This window comes from Cucurbita maxima, unplaced genomic scaffold (assembly GCF_002738345.1).
Source record: "Cucurbita maxima cultivar Rimu unplaced genomic scaffold, Cmax_1.0 Cma_Scf00025, whole genome shotgun sequence".
NCBI lineage: Eukaryota > Viridiplantae > Streptophyta > Magnoliopsida > Cucurbitales > Cucurbitaceae > Cucurbita > Cucurbita maxima.
In genome coordinates this window covers 3,107,535-3,120,711 of record NW_019272041.1, presented here as the reverse complement: position 1 = coordinate 3,120,711, position 13,177 = coordinate 3,107,535, and the positions used below count along the sequence as shown (strand labels likewise).

General features: G+C 35.3%; 3 protein-coding genes across 6 annotated transcripts in view; 2 read left to right on the top strand and 1 right to left on the bottom strand.

Annotated features, from left to right (window-relative positions):
• LOC111498579 (flocculation protein FLO11-like) overlaps positions 1 to 4,270 on the top strand; it is an 8,650-nt gene extending 4,380 nt beyond the window's left edge. For 2 of the 4 annotated variants that reach the window (XM_023149869.1, XM_023149872.1), the window contains 4 exons: positions 145 to 258; positions 339 to 794; positions 999 to 2,936; positions 3,549 to 4,248. In XM_023149869.1, the coding sequence (XP_023005637.1) occupies positions 145 to 258; positions 339 to 794; positions 999 to 2,936; positions 3,549 to 3,563 (2,523 nt within the window). In that variant the 3' untranslated portion in view covers positions 3,564 to 4,248. Of the gene's footprint in view, positions 1 to 144; positions 259 to 338; positions 795 to 998; positions 2,937 to 3,548 lie in introns of all 4 variants that reach the window. The other 2 variants (XR_002720809.1, XM_023149871.1) reach the window with 2 other exon arrangements.
• A 1,029-nt stretch (positions 4,271 to 5,299) lies between these two features.
• Positions 5,300 to 5,981, bottom strand: LOC111498637 (putative phytosulfokines 6). Its single transcript, XM_023149959.1, has 3 exons — positions 5,765 to 5,981; positions 5,608 to 5,678; positions 5,300 to 5,534 (listed from the first exon to the last, which is right to left on the bottom strand). Exons 1-3 carry the CDS (start codon positions 5,862 to 5,864, stop codon positions 5,433 to 5,435), a joined length of 273 nt encoding a protein of 90 aa, XP_023005727.1. The 5' UTR covers positions 5,865 to 5,981; the 3' UTR covers positions 5,300 to 5,432.
• A 2,951-nt stretch (positions 5,982 to 8,932) lies between these two features.
• Positions 8,933 to 10,694, top strand: LOC111498315 (probable ribosome biogenesis protein RLP24). The gene is made up of 5 exons (XM_023149457.1): positions 8,933 to 9,100; positions 9,493 to 9,606; positions 9,881 to 9,994; positions 10,088 to 10,224; positions 10,316 to 10,694. The coding sequence occupies exons 2-5, from the start codon at positions 9,526 to 9,528 to the stop codon at positions 10,488 to 10,490; spliced, it is 507 nt and encodes a 168-aa protein (XP_023005225.1). The 5' UTR covers positions 8,933 to 9,100; positions 9,493 to 9,525; the 3' UTR covers positions 10,491 to 10,694.
• The last annotated feature ends 2,483 nt before the right edge of the window (positions 10,695 to 13,177 follow it).

Genomic DNA, 13,177 nt, shown 5'->3' with positions numbered 1-13,177 from the left:
TTTTTTTTTTTTTTTTTTTTTTTTGTGTAGAAATAGATTTGTTTTCTTAGGGTACTTCAGGAGATTCTTGGTTAAGTTGTGAAGTGGACTTGTTACTCTTTTGTATTGTCCTTATTTGATTTTTTTTTTTATTACGTTGCGCAGGTGAAAGGAATGACTAGTGATGCTACTATTGCAACTACAAATGTAACTCAGGATGTTGCCCAAGCCAAAATTAGCACTGGACGTCCATGGGCAGATGCTTCAATTAAAGTGCATGTAATTTTTTTTTTTTTAATTCACATTAGTCATTAGTTTTTCATTCCCTCATGATCAACACCATGGTATAAATCTTGCAGGACATTCAGCGTCCACTTAGAGATGCACCAAATGATATGGCACAAGAGAAGAACATCACGGCTGCATATGCAGATTACGAATATGGTTCCGATCTTTCAAGGACTCCAGGTATCGGAAGAAGGGCTGTTGATGAAGGGCGAGACAAACCTTGGTCTACAACTGGTAGCAATTTGGCAGAGAAGGTATCTGGCCAAAGAAATGGGTTCAACATCAAGCTTGGATATGACAATTATCCTGCACCCAGGTCTGCAAACACTGGTGCACGTCTACTGCCCACGCAAAATTTTTCAAGCAGCAGCAGCAGCAACCGAGGATTGTCTACTAACTGGAAGAACTCTGAGGAAGAGGAGTTTATGTGGGGTGAAATGAACTCTATGTTGACAGGTCATGGTGCATCTGCCATTGCCAATAGCATTGGGAAAGATCAATGGACTCCTGAGGATTCAGATAATTCGGTAAAGCTTGAATATAATTGAGGGAACCACTTTTTCCTGGTCTATGATATCTTATAATACCAATAACTTCACTAGTTACATTAGAAAGAGAAAAATGTGATTGCTACATATTTCCATTTTTGCTGTGCATTTTTCAGGTTTGCCAACTGTGAACAATTGACCATGTCTTATGTGATTTATTGTTGAGTTGGTTTCTACGTGCAGGGTATTGAAAATAAGCTATTAAGTTTACGAGATACTGGGGGAAGTGTTGATAGAGAAGCTTCCAGTGATTCACAATCATCTGAGCAGAGAGAACTGGGGGATTCTGGACAGCAAAGGTCATCAATGTGGCAAGTGCAGGAGCCATTATCTCTGGATGGGCTGAGAGGCGGGATTCCTAAAAAGAATTCAGCTCAGTCAGGAGGATATGGTGCCACTCTTACTGCCCTGTCAGGTGGTAACTCTTCTGTGGATCAAATGGGAGGTCGATCACAAATTACATCGTCAAATATTGGAGCTTCAGGACATGAATTTCTGAACAAGGGAGGTTCAGGGTCCATTGGGACTGCAGGCCAGCAAATATTTCCATCACGAAATGTTGCATTCGCATCTGGACAGCCACCCTTGCATCAACGTCCCCCTTCACCATTGTCAGTGGATCATATTCCTCATCAAATGCCCAACCATAAAACTTCTTCATTTTCTAATCTTGACCCACGTAAAAGGCATTTACAGGATGCTTCCCTTGGTCGACATCCCAACGTTCAGTCAGATAACCTTAAAAAACCACAGCCTCAGGACCGTCAAGCTGCAGCCTCCTCCATACCTACTTCTCAACCCAGGCAGCCGTTCTCTTTATCTGAGTCACTAAAACCTGATGTCAGGCAGTCCGAACTTTCAAGACAGCATGCAGTATCTATTCCAGGCACTGATTTTGGACCTCCTTCATCAGCTGGGACAGTTCCAGTTCGTTTACCTGCAGAAATTTTGGGAGAGACAAGCACTAGTAGTTTGTTGGCTGCTGTAATGAAGAGTGGAATTTTTTCCAACCATTCAATAGCCAGTAGCATGCAGCAGAATATCAGCTTCCAAGATGCAGGAAATATGCAACCCCATTCAAACGTCAAACCTCCACTACCAAGCCGGTCTTCTCCTGCCCATACTCAGACGACATTCTCAGAGCCAAAGACTGCGGGAGAATCTTCATTAGGTCCTCTTGAAAGCCCATCAGCTCTGGTTAAGCTATCTCAAACTAAGGTAGAAGATACTCCGTTGCCATCTGATCCACCTCCACCCTCATCTCCTATGAATAGTGCATCCACGGCAACTTCAAATGTGGTAAACGACTCTTCTACCCCAATTTCTAACCTTTTGAGCTCATTGGTTGCAAAGGGCCTTATATCTGCTTCAAAAGGAGAAATAACAAATAGTACAACTTCCCAAATGCCTGCACAGCCTGAAAATTTGAAGTTAGGTGATGCTGTGACATGTTCTGTACCAGTTCCTTCCATCCCCGTTACTTCTTCCAGTCAATCATCTACGATACTTGAATCATCTACAAAAGCTGCTGCTAAGAGCTCCACTAGTCCACCTCCATTTGCCACAACTGAGATAACCAACATCATAGGCTTTGAATTTAGTTCGCATGTTATTCGAAAATTTCAGCCATCTGTGATCAGTGGACTCTTTGACGATATTCCATATCAATGTAAGATCTGTGGTCTGAGACTGAAACTTGAAGAACAGTTGGATACACACTTGCAGTGGCACACGTTAAGAACTGAGGCAAACAATTCAAATAAGACACCAAGAAGATGGTATCCAAGTTCAGATGATTGGATTTCTGGAAATGATATACTCTTACATGATGCTGCCACTTCTCCGGACAGGTGTGACATGATGGAAGAAGTTAATGAGCCAATGGTACCTGCAGATGAAGATCATTTGGTCTGTGTTTTATGTGGTGAACTTTTTGAAGATTTTTATAGTCATGACTTGGATAAGTGGATGTTCAAAGGAGCAATGTATATCACCATCCCATCAGCGGTTAGTGAGATAGGAAGCACAAATGAACAAGTTGCTAGAGGACCCATTGTTCACCCAAAATGTATAACTGAAAGTGCACTACATGACTTGGGACTGGCAACTGATATTAAGATGGTAATGTTCTTGATTCTTTATACTTCTGCAGGACTTGATTTGGGTTTACAATCGTCCAATGGTCTCCCTGATGATTTTCATGCGTTGTTCCTGGACTTTTTATTTATTTATTTCCTTCATGTTCTCTTATGGAACGATAGAGAGACTTGGAACATTACAAAATCATATTTTCGTTAATCTTCCAAACATACTGCTGAATGCTATAGCAGCAGACTGGTAAAGTCAGGGAAAAGGTAGAGCCTATTTTATGAACTGGGTTGGTAGAATCAAGTGTTTTGTTCCCCATTTGAGATCGTACTTGCCATTCAATCAATGGAACACCTGAATCATAATCGTTTTCTTCTTTTAGTTCTCCATTGTGAGCTCTTTTTCCTGACATTTAGGACCTATAAAGCAGACCCTTTAAATTACATGATATAGTGCCTACTTGTGTCAATACATTTTGACACGACTGCCACTGCGTACTGAAAATGTGCTCAAATCTGCATCCCTGCCTTGTATTGATGCTGTGCTTGAGGTTGCATGCATTTCCTTGATGGTTGACACTTCTTTGCACACTGAAAATTTGCGTGTCATTAATCTAAGATTCTTTACATTGTGTCCAACCTACAGGAAATGGATGTATGATGCTTCCACTGCAAAACGTCATAGAGGAACAACTCTGGTGGGACGTCCTGCTCATGCAATCAGCGGGGTTACGAAAAGGGAGTATGAGTACGAGTTCTTCGCTTTTGATAGTTTTGTTGAGTGCCAAAAAAGATTATAATGGATTGGTAGCTCTATACTGGTATTTTCTAGCTTCCAAATTCCTTTTTGTTTTCCTTCTGTTTTTTGCCTACAAAAGATATATAGTTGAGAATACATCAATGCAATGATTATTTTTATTCAGATCTTGACCGTCTTGTGCGAATTTTCACTTAACATCAATATCTGCTGTTATAAATCTGAAGCAGTGCACCCCTAGTCCTGGCTGCTTCGCATCTCTATCGACGACGAACTAGCAAAGTGGTTTTGATTCACCATTACTTATTTTTCCCTGTAACTTTTCCTTCTCTTAGCTCTGCGTAGACAGTAATGGAGAGTTGTTTAGGATTCTCCAGCTCTTGAGAAGGGTTGTTCACTTGTCTTGCGGGTCTGGATATGACTATGATGATGTTGGATTTGGCTTCTATCATTTGCCCCCACCTTGTTTGGCTGATTGGACAAGCTTGGCATGGCAGATATCGTTATACTTATGGCAGATTTATTACAATAATTGTATTCAACAATCATGAACTGTGGAATTATGAGAACATTTGTGTTTGGATGTCCATTAGAGCATTGAAAAGATTCAAGTGATTTGACTCATGTTAAATTCCTTACATTCATAACCTTTTGCCAGCCTTTGGACACAGGTTCATGTGCTCATTATAGCAGGTACAAAATATGATTGCTACCTCAGGCTAACAGACCCCTCCCCCCAAATAGTTTCTAAAGTTGATCTGTTCTTACCTCTAATGAAGTAGAAAAGATTGTGTGCAACCTTAGAGAACATGGTGTTATTATGTGTTCATTTTAACAACCATAATGTAAAGTTAGATTATTTTATTTCGTTATAATGAATCACATTTTATCCTTAAAAAACAGAGTTTATTAATAAAAATACTTCATATTTTTTTTAACTTTTTCAAATACTCTTGCCTTAATTTTGAATGGAATCACGAGCGACTCAAATAAAATTTTTGAACGTTCAAAAGTAATTTAAACTTTAAGGCGTTTTTCTAAAATTTCTTTGGCTAATTTTTATTTTTAGGAATGAAAATTTTAGAAAACTGAATAATTATTGGTTATTGCTAATAGCTCGTGGCTTTTCACTTGAAAAACTACATCAACTTTTTAGTGTCCATTGACAGATTCCTTATTAAAATGAATTGTCAAATCTATGCTAAGTGATTTTCTTTCTTAATGTCTAAATCTTACTTTTTCAATATTGTTTCTTTGTTTATGTCTCAATCTTATTACTTTTCTTCCATTCCATTTTTTATCTCGAAAACTTAACACTTTTTTCCAGTCTTGTAGCTCAATTGACTAAGACTCGAACTTTTTTTTTTTTTTTTTTTGTCATGCTTATCTTACAATAATAATAAAAAATAAAAAATAAAAAAACCAATTGAATGGATGAACAAGTTTCTATTTAAAATCTAATTTTCGAAAACTTTTAGAGTTTAGGGTTTAGGGATCAAGTAAAAGGTTTCCGTCAAACTCGAGAACCCGGGTCTCTAGAACATGCACTTAGAAGCTCATTTTTAAAAATAAAATCACAAATTTAATATCATGTAGAGAAAGAAAAAAAAAAAAAGAAAAATAAATTAATATACAAGTCCTTGTAAACAATACTATATTCTTCATATAATTATGAAATGATGAAAACATCAACATTTGTTGTAATATTTTTGGATATATGTGCATAAAACATATGTTGATAAGGAAAAAAAATGAAAATTGTATAAACATAATTCAAGGCTTCTCATTTTGTGTATAAACATAATCCAAGTGTGCTTCTAACATCATCCTTCTCTTCTCCCATTCTTCATCTTCTTCTTCTTCTTCTCTTATTATCTACAAATGAAAGGGAAATCCGCCATTAAAATCCAAAGAAGAAAGCTTAAAAGAAGAGATGATGGGTACTTACTTGGGGGAAATCTGGCCATGAATCTGCTTGGATCATTCCATGGCTGAGCTTGTTGTGGGTTTCTTCAAAACCTGCAAATTTTCCGGGAAAGAGAAGGAAAAGGTGAGAAAATGGAAGGTGGAAGTGAAAAAGGAAGGGTTTTTTGAAGTGGGTTTACCTTGTTTGGTTGGTAGGAAACGTGCAGTGGCTGATTGGGAAAGGAGGAGGAAAATGAAGAAGTAGAAGAAGGAGGAGAAGCCATGGGAGCTCTGGTTCATTTTCTTTAGTGTTTTGATGATGAAGAAGAAGAAGGCTAGCAAAGAGAGAGGGATTGTGTCTATGTTGCCTTTTTCAAGTCACATGGAGACACCCAAACAAGGCAGTTATGGGCTTAAAATATGCCAATAATGCTACAAATTCCAATACTTTTGGTGGGCCATGCCCACTTTAGCTCGGTAAGATTTCAAGTTCACAGCTAATAGATATTGTCCATTTTGATCCATTACATTATTGACGTCAGTCAGGTTTCCATACCCTATAAGAAATGTTTCATTCTCTTCTCTAACCGATGTTTGATTTCACAATTCACCCTCCTTGGGGGTCATTGTCCTCGCTGGCACACCATCTGATGAGTGACTCTAGTACCATTTGTAACCTTTCAAACTCATCACTAGTAGATGTCATCTGCTTTGGCCCATTACATTTCGTCGTCAGCCTCACGATTTTAGAATATGTTTACTATGGAGAGGGTCTAGCCCTACTCCGATTAGTGTCTTGCACTGTCTGGTGACTGACTTTGATACCATTTATAACAGTCTAAGCTCACTATTAGTAGATATTATATGTTTTAGCTTGTTATGTATTGTCGTCAGTCTCATGATTTTTAAACATGTCTGCTAAGGAGAGATTTCTACACTCTTATAAGGAATGATCTCACAATGTCATAAATGGTATCAAAACCAAACATTAAGCAGTGTGCAAATGAGAACACTAGACCTTCAAAGGGGATGGATTTTGAGATCTCACATCAGTCGAAGAGAGAAACGAAACATTTCTTATAAGGGTGTAGAAACCTCTTCCAAGTAGATGCATTTTAAAATCGTGAGGCTAATGATGCTACGTAACGGACCAAAGCATACAATATCTACTAATGGTGAGCTTATATTGTTATCATTCATTCAAATAAAATATCTACTTATAGGTTAAATATAATAAAAAAAAAAATATAAAAACAATAAAAATACATGACAAGGCAAAAAAAAAAAAAAAAAAATATGCTTTGTTTTAAAGTAAGGGAAAAAAGATGGTTACTTTTATGATCTTTTTTTAGGGTTTCATGTAAACCTCACGACCAAGGGAAACCAAAAAAGAGGTTTTTTTAAAAAAATTTATTATTATTATTATTATTTTTTGGATTATATATTCATTTGTTTATTAAATGCTGCTTATTCACCATTCATCCGTTTTTGGGTGAGCATTCTCACTGGCATACGGTTCGGTGTCTAACTCTAATATCATTTGTAACAGTCAAATCCATTGCAAGCAGATATTATCTGCTTTACCCTGTTATGTATCGTCTCAGTTTTAGATAAACATAATTAAAAAAAAATAATAATAATAAAATAAGGAAGTTGTTGGAGAAGTCAAACCTTAGGGGACTGCCATGGACGACAGTTGTCGGCATGGCCAAAACCAGACAAGCTTTCTCTCTCCTCATTGTTTATTTGTTTCTCTCTCTAATCTTTCAGAGATGCACGTGACAAACAGTTTCCAAACACTTCAATACTCAAATCCGAATTTGATTCTTTCTTTCACTCATAAACAAATCAAATCCATCACAATTTCTAACCCTAAAACCACCTCCAAATATCCTAAAATTACGAGTTTAGTTTATCAAAATTTAAACGGCATCCGTTAGGGTCCGACACTCAACAAATCAAACCACGAGACTCCGAGTGCTTAATAACCATAGAAACCACACTAACATAAGCATCAAAGCGTGTTAGAAATAATATTACATTACTTATATTAAGAGCGAATATTTATGATGAGATTTTAAACGTTTAAAATTCACATATTTCTTTAATTTTGTTCTCATTCGAAATGACCAAAAATCGCGTATTACAGCTTAGCTTATCGCAATGTCGATATGACAATAACTTTTAAACGGTAGTAATTTTGTTGAACCACTTTTAAATTATGTAAATTAATAAAATAAATATTTTTATTTAATTAAAAATAGATATTATATTGGAAATAAAGAATAGGGCGGAGAAAAATGGGGAAGGCTCTGGAAAAAGTGAGATTCGGAGGATCTGATTTTTAGCAATTGTCCAAATAATTTTGATGGGAGTGCTGTCTATTTCAGTCCTTTTTGTTGTGCTAAATTCTAATTTTAACCCTATTTTTTTTATAATTTATTTTTATTACTTAATTGGATTATTATGTATTAATATTGAAAATTTCAGCGTTTTAAAATGATTTATTTAAAATTTTAAATGATCCAAATTAGATAAAAAAAAAAAATAATAATAATAAATCGTCACTTTCTTATTATCGTTATTTTATATAATTATCAAAATAGATGCAATAAGTTATGTTGATTGGGCCGAAGAAGAACGAAAGGCCCAGTGTTGCTTTGTGGACAACAGCCTTTCGGTTTGGGCCTTAATGGGCCTTACTTTGACTGGGCCGAAGTGTTCTGGCTTCTTTTTATTATTATTATTATTATTATTATTATACTATATATATATACCTTTTAGATTTAAAAAATGCGTAAGCCAATTTTTATTTATTTTATTACACGATTTTATAATTGAATTTAGACAAAAATGCCCTTATGTCCTATTTTCTTTATTTTCTTCTCCTCAAATTTTATTTTATTTGATTGAGTTTATTGTTGTGGTTTATTTTATCTAATATCTTTGGAGTAAAAAGTTTTAAAATTTTAAATAATAAAAAGATTATTTAATTAAATTTCGAGCTTATAAACAAAGGAGACAGGTAATTGAGGTGACAATTGTTATGGACGCACAACAATTATTGAAGTGATTTTATCTATCGAGACTTTGAGAAGATAGAGGAGGAGACGAAAGAAGATGGAGTTGAATTTTGGTATGGCCATCAACTTTAAATGATAAAGGGTAAAATTGTCTTTTCATTCTATGGTCAAAGTCAAAGGGTGCAAAAATGTTTTTAATTTTTTAAATGAGCTATTTTTCCAAAACTTAAGCTTTTGGGAGTCATTTTTGGAAATCACTATGTCCACGTTATTTTTCTTTAGAAAAATAAAAAGAAAATACCCAGCGCGCTGTGTAAATAGAAAAAAAATAAATAAATAAAAGAAAGAGGAAACCCTAAACCCTTCTTCTTCTTTTACAAACCGTCTACCCTCCCGTTGGGCAGCTCGGTGTCGCCGACGCCTCTCTCCCGTTCGCCGTCTTTCTTTCGCTCGTGCGCCACAGTCTCCCTCCTAGCGCGTTTAATCTGCACTGATTTTCTACTTTCTTTACTGGTAATCTCCCGATCTCCATCTATGCCTTTCTTCTCACTTGAAAAACACAAATTAGAACTTGTCTAATGATAGGATGGAGGAGTTGTTTTCATTAATTCATTTGTTTCTCAACAATTTCCGAATAGCAATGGAAAGAAAAAACAGCTTTACGGCAAATTGAGACTTTTCGAAGTGTTGCAAGTCCTATTAAACTTGCAACTTATCATTATATAAATCTGCGTTTTTAGTTAAAATTTAAGTACGCAGAGCGAGTTTCGCATGGTGTGGATGTATGTTAAATTTCGGGAATTGTTAGCTTTCTTAGCTGAGTTTTTTCTATGTTTTCAGTCGCCCTTCTGAACATATAAGGGACGGTTTATTTGATTTTCTCTTTCCGGTGCATTTTGTTGCAGGAAATTTAGGCTTGCTATTTGTTCAAGAAAAGAATGAGGTTAGAGAAGTGTTGGTTCTGTTCCTCCACTGTATATCCAGGACATGGTATTCAGTTTGTTCGCAATGATGCGAAGGTAAGCGTGTAATGTTGTTTTTCTTTTCTTAAAGGCGGAAAACTTTCATGTTTTGGGCTGCTCGTATTTTCTCGAGTTAAAATTTTCTTTTAGTTGCCAATCTCGTGTAATGCTTACGGAATGGTATGAAAATACCTTCCTATTCTATCTCGGCTTGTTCGTGGTCCATTGTTTGCTATGCATATTAGCCTGTAGAAATAGATTTTTGTTCTTGTGGAGCTTTTACATTAGTGATAGTGCGGAACCCCATGTTCCTGATATAATTTTTCTAAAGATTTTTAGATTTTGTCGGTCTAAATGCCACAAGAACTTCAAGATGAAGAGAAATCCCCGTAAAGTTAAATGGACTAAGGCATACAGGAGGTTGCATGGAAAGGATATGACACAGGTAAACCTTCTCGATTAAATTTAGGAACAAGTTGTTTTGCAACTACAAACTTTCTGATGTCTCTTTAACTGTTGTTTCACATGTATTATCCAGGATTCAACTTTTGAGTTTGAGAGGAAGCGCAATAGGCCGGAGAGATACGACAGGAATCTCACAGAAGAGACATTGAGGGCTATTAAGAAGATCGACAAAGTCAGAGCCGAAAGGGAGGCAAGGCACATTGCACGCAGGTATTAAACTTCTTCCATTGCCACTCGTTTTATGCCTATATGTTTGTTGAATACTGCTAGAGGTGTAATTCGGGATTGTTGACATTTACAGGATGAAAGGAAAGAAAGGAAAGGAGCTCAAAGAGGCAAGGAAGGAATTGGAGCAGAGCATCAGTATGGTCAAACCACCTGCTCTTCTCAAGGAGGATCCTTCCCTCACTCTTCCAAAAATCCAAGTCAAGGTGGCACAATCACAAGCAGAGAAAAATCAGCCTATGGAAGAATGAGTTTGTTTCTCTCTTATGTCACTATATCAAATATTTTTGTCATAATTATTTTTTCTCATAGCTTTAACTGCCACAATTCTTGTGCACGACAATGCGCGGTAGTTCATCCTTGTCTGTCCTACACGAGCATGGCTGTTATGTTGACGTTCTTTTGAGAGTGTTTTTCTTTAAATACAGATACTTATGAAAGATTTTCTTGAATCATCTCTTGCCACTGTTTTTATTTGTATTTTTGCATATTTCTTTAGATTACATCATAATGGAGATCATTCTTTAGATTGATTATAGGTGGTGATGACTAACAGGAGTTCATCCCACCCACTGGTTTTAGTTTCCATGAGTGCTTTTGCCTGTGAGGAGAAAGCCCATAAGCCTCTTGCTCGTTCCTCTAATTGCAAAGAAACTAGCCCACACCAACCGTGTGAGCTCCCATACCGGTTGGGGAGGAGAACAAAGCATTCTTTAGAAAGGTGTGGAAACTTCTCTCAAGCATACGTGTTTTAAAAACCTTGGAAACCTCTCCCTAGCATGACGCGTTTTAAAAACCCTGAGAGGAAGCCTGAAAAGGGAAAGCCTAGAGAGGACAATATCTGCAAGCGGTGGGCTTGAGCCGTTACAAACAAGTCTCCTCTAAACTTCTCTCTCTATTTTGCACAGTTCTGATCACCATAGTTAGACATGAAATTTTGACCATAGATAGATACTTCCATCTCCTCCAATCATCTCCTTGGAGTTACACGCTTTTGGGCAAGAATACTTATCCAATCATGTCCTTTAGCTTCATTGATTCTTGCTTAAATCTGTTTTTGGATCTTCTACTTGAGTTTTTCGACCATTGGAGTGCTCTAAACAAGGGTTTCAAATTGTTAGGATCCAACTGGTTCTGGTATGTATCTTTTAGCCCTTCCTCTTCAACATTCATCTTGGCTTAAACTTTCTTATAAGAATCATGCAATAAGGCTACAACATTTTCATATCTCTTCACTACCTATTCAGGATTTGATTTCCTTTGAAGATATCTTTGCCACTAAACGTATTAGGGTTAGACAATTGTTCCATGTGAGTAGTCAAGTTTGGTCCAGACACTCACAAATATCAACAATGTAAAGAACAACACTTCTTCCAATAGGATCCATCTTCTTGCCAAGGTTGGAAAGTTGGGGTTTCCTTTATGACTCTTACATGTACATGAATGTCTTTTCCCTCAGGATCTCACTGATATCTGGGTGTTAAAATGCTCCATTTTCTCGAACCATCTCTACATTTCCACCATTTTTTAGAAGTCAAGATCTATGCTTAGAAATTGGCCTTGTACACACAATGGTAAGTAGGAATGCAGGATTACATATTAGGATGACTTTAAGTTCATGAACTTAGTCTTATACTTCTCTGTGGAGCAATGAAAGAAGACTTCCATCTCCAAGCAAAAATGGCTTACTAATATGCCTGAAAATATTATTTAATTAATAAAAAAAAACACTTAGAATATTGAAAAGAAAAATCCCCACCATTTCCCCAATATCAGTATTATGTGCCCCGGGAGACTTGAGATATTTTGATCTTCATTTAAATATTAGATTTATGAAGTTTGACTTTTGCATTTTAGGCCAACTATATTTTAAAATGTCAACCATTTGAATTATTTTATTTTATTTTTATTTTGAAGAAACAAGTCGGTTTAATATGTTATATAAAGAAAAGAAGTGTGATGTAATGTCAAATGTGAAGGATAATGTCATAACTTTATGAGTCTAAAGTCTTATGCTTAATAGATCGGATCTAAATGTTGGCTATGTAAGCATCTTGTAGTAAGAGGAGTAGTTATGAACTCTGAACCCGAGTAGTTATGAACCCTAAACTATGTAGACCATTCCTATGGGGGTGGTGAAGAGAGGGCCTCAACTGGTAGAAAAAACCCGTAACCCCTTGAGTAGAGAAAATAGAATTTTGAATATGTTAAGACATTATCTATAAAATTAAAAGTTCAAGGATCTATTAGATATTTTAAAAGTTTAGAAAAAAATTAATGGACCTAGTAGCAACTTTTTAAGATTTAAGGACTCATATATCTTTCTAAATATATAATTTTTTAATAAATTTTAATTATAAAAAGTAAGTAGTATTTAATGGATTCTAAAGTTTATAGGTAATGATGATGTCACATTGCTATATGTATTTTGATACCAATAAGTAATATACGTCATAAGACTACGTTACAATATATTTTATTAATTAAGTTGAAAGTATTTGAGTTTAATTTAATGAGTTAGACTATAGACATAGATTTACAAACTTATCCGACACATAATATCTTGTTATTTTATTCAACAAAAAATAATAATAAATTAAAAAAAATTAAATGAAGCTAATTTTACCTGGATATTACAAAATCTATATTTTTATTTCTGAAATTAACCTCTCATACAAAATTATTAATAAAATTAAGACATTTTTATTTGTTTTTGTTTTTTTTTTTCATTTGGATATATTAATTTCTATTAAATATATTTTAATTATTAATTACATAGTTATATAAAATTAGATAAATATACATGAGATTTTATTTAGTTTCATATTTGGTATGTCATGAAAAAAAGAACTAGAGATTGGGTCAAACTTTTCTTTCATTGGATAAACATAAAAGCTACGGCCTTTTTCAATAGTAAAAAAAAAAAAAAAAAAAAAAA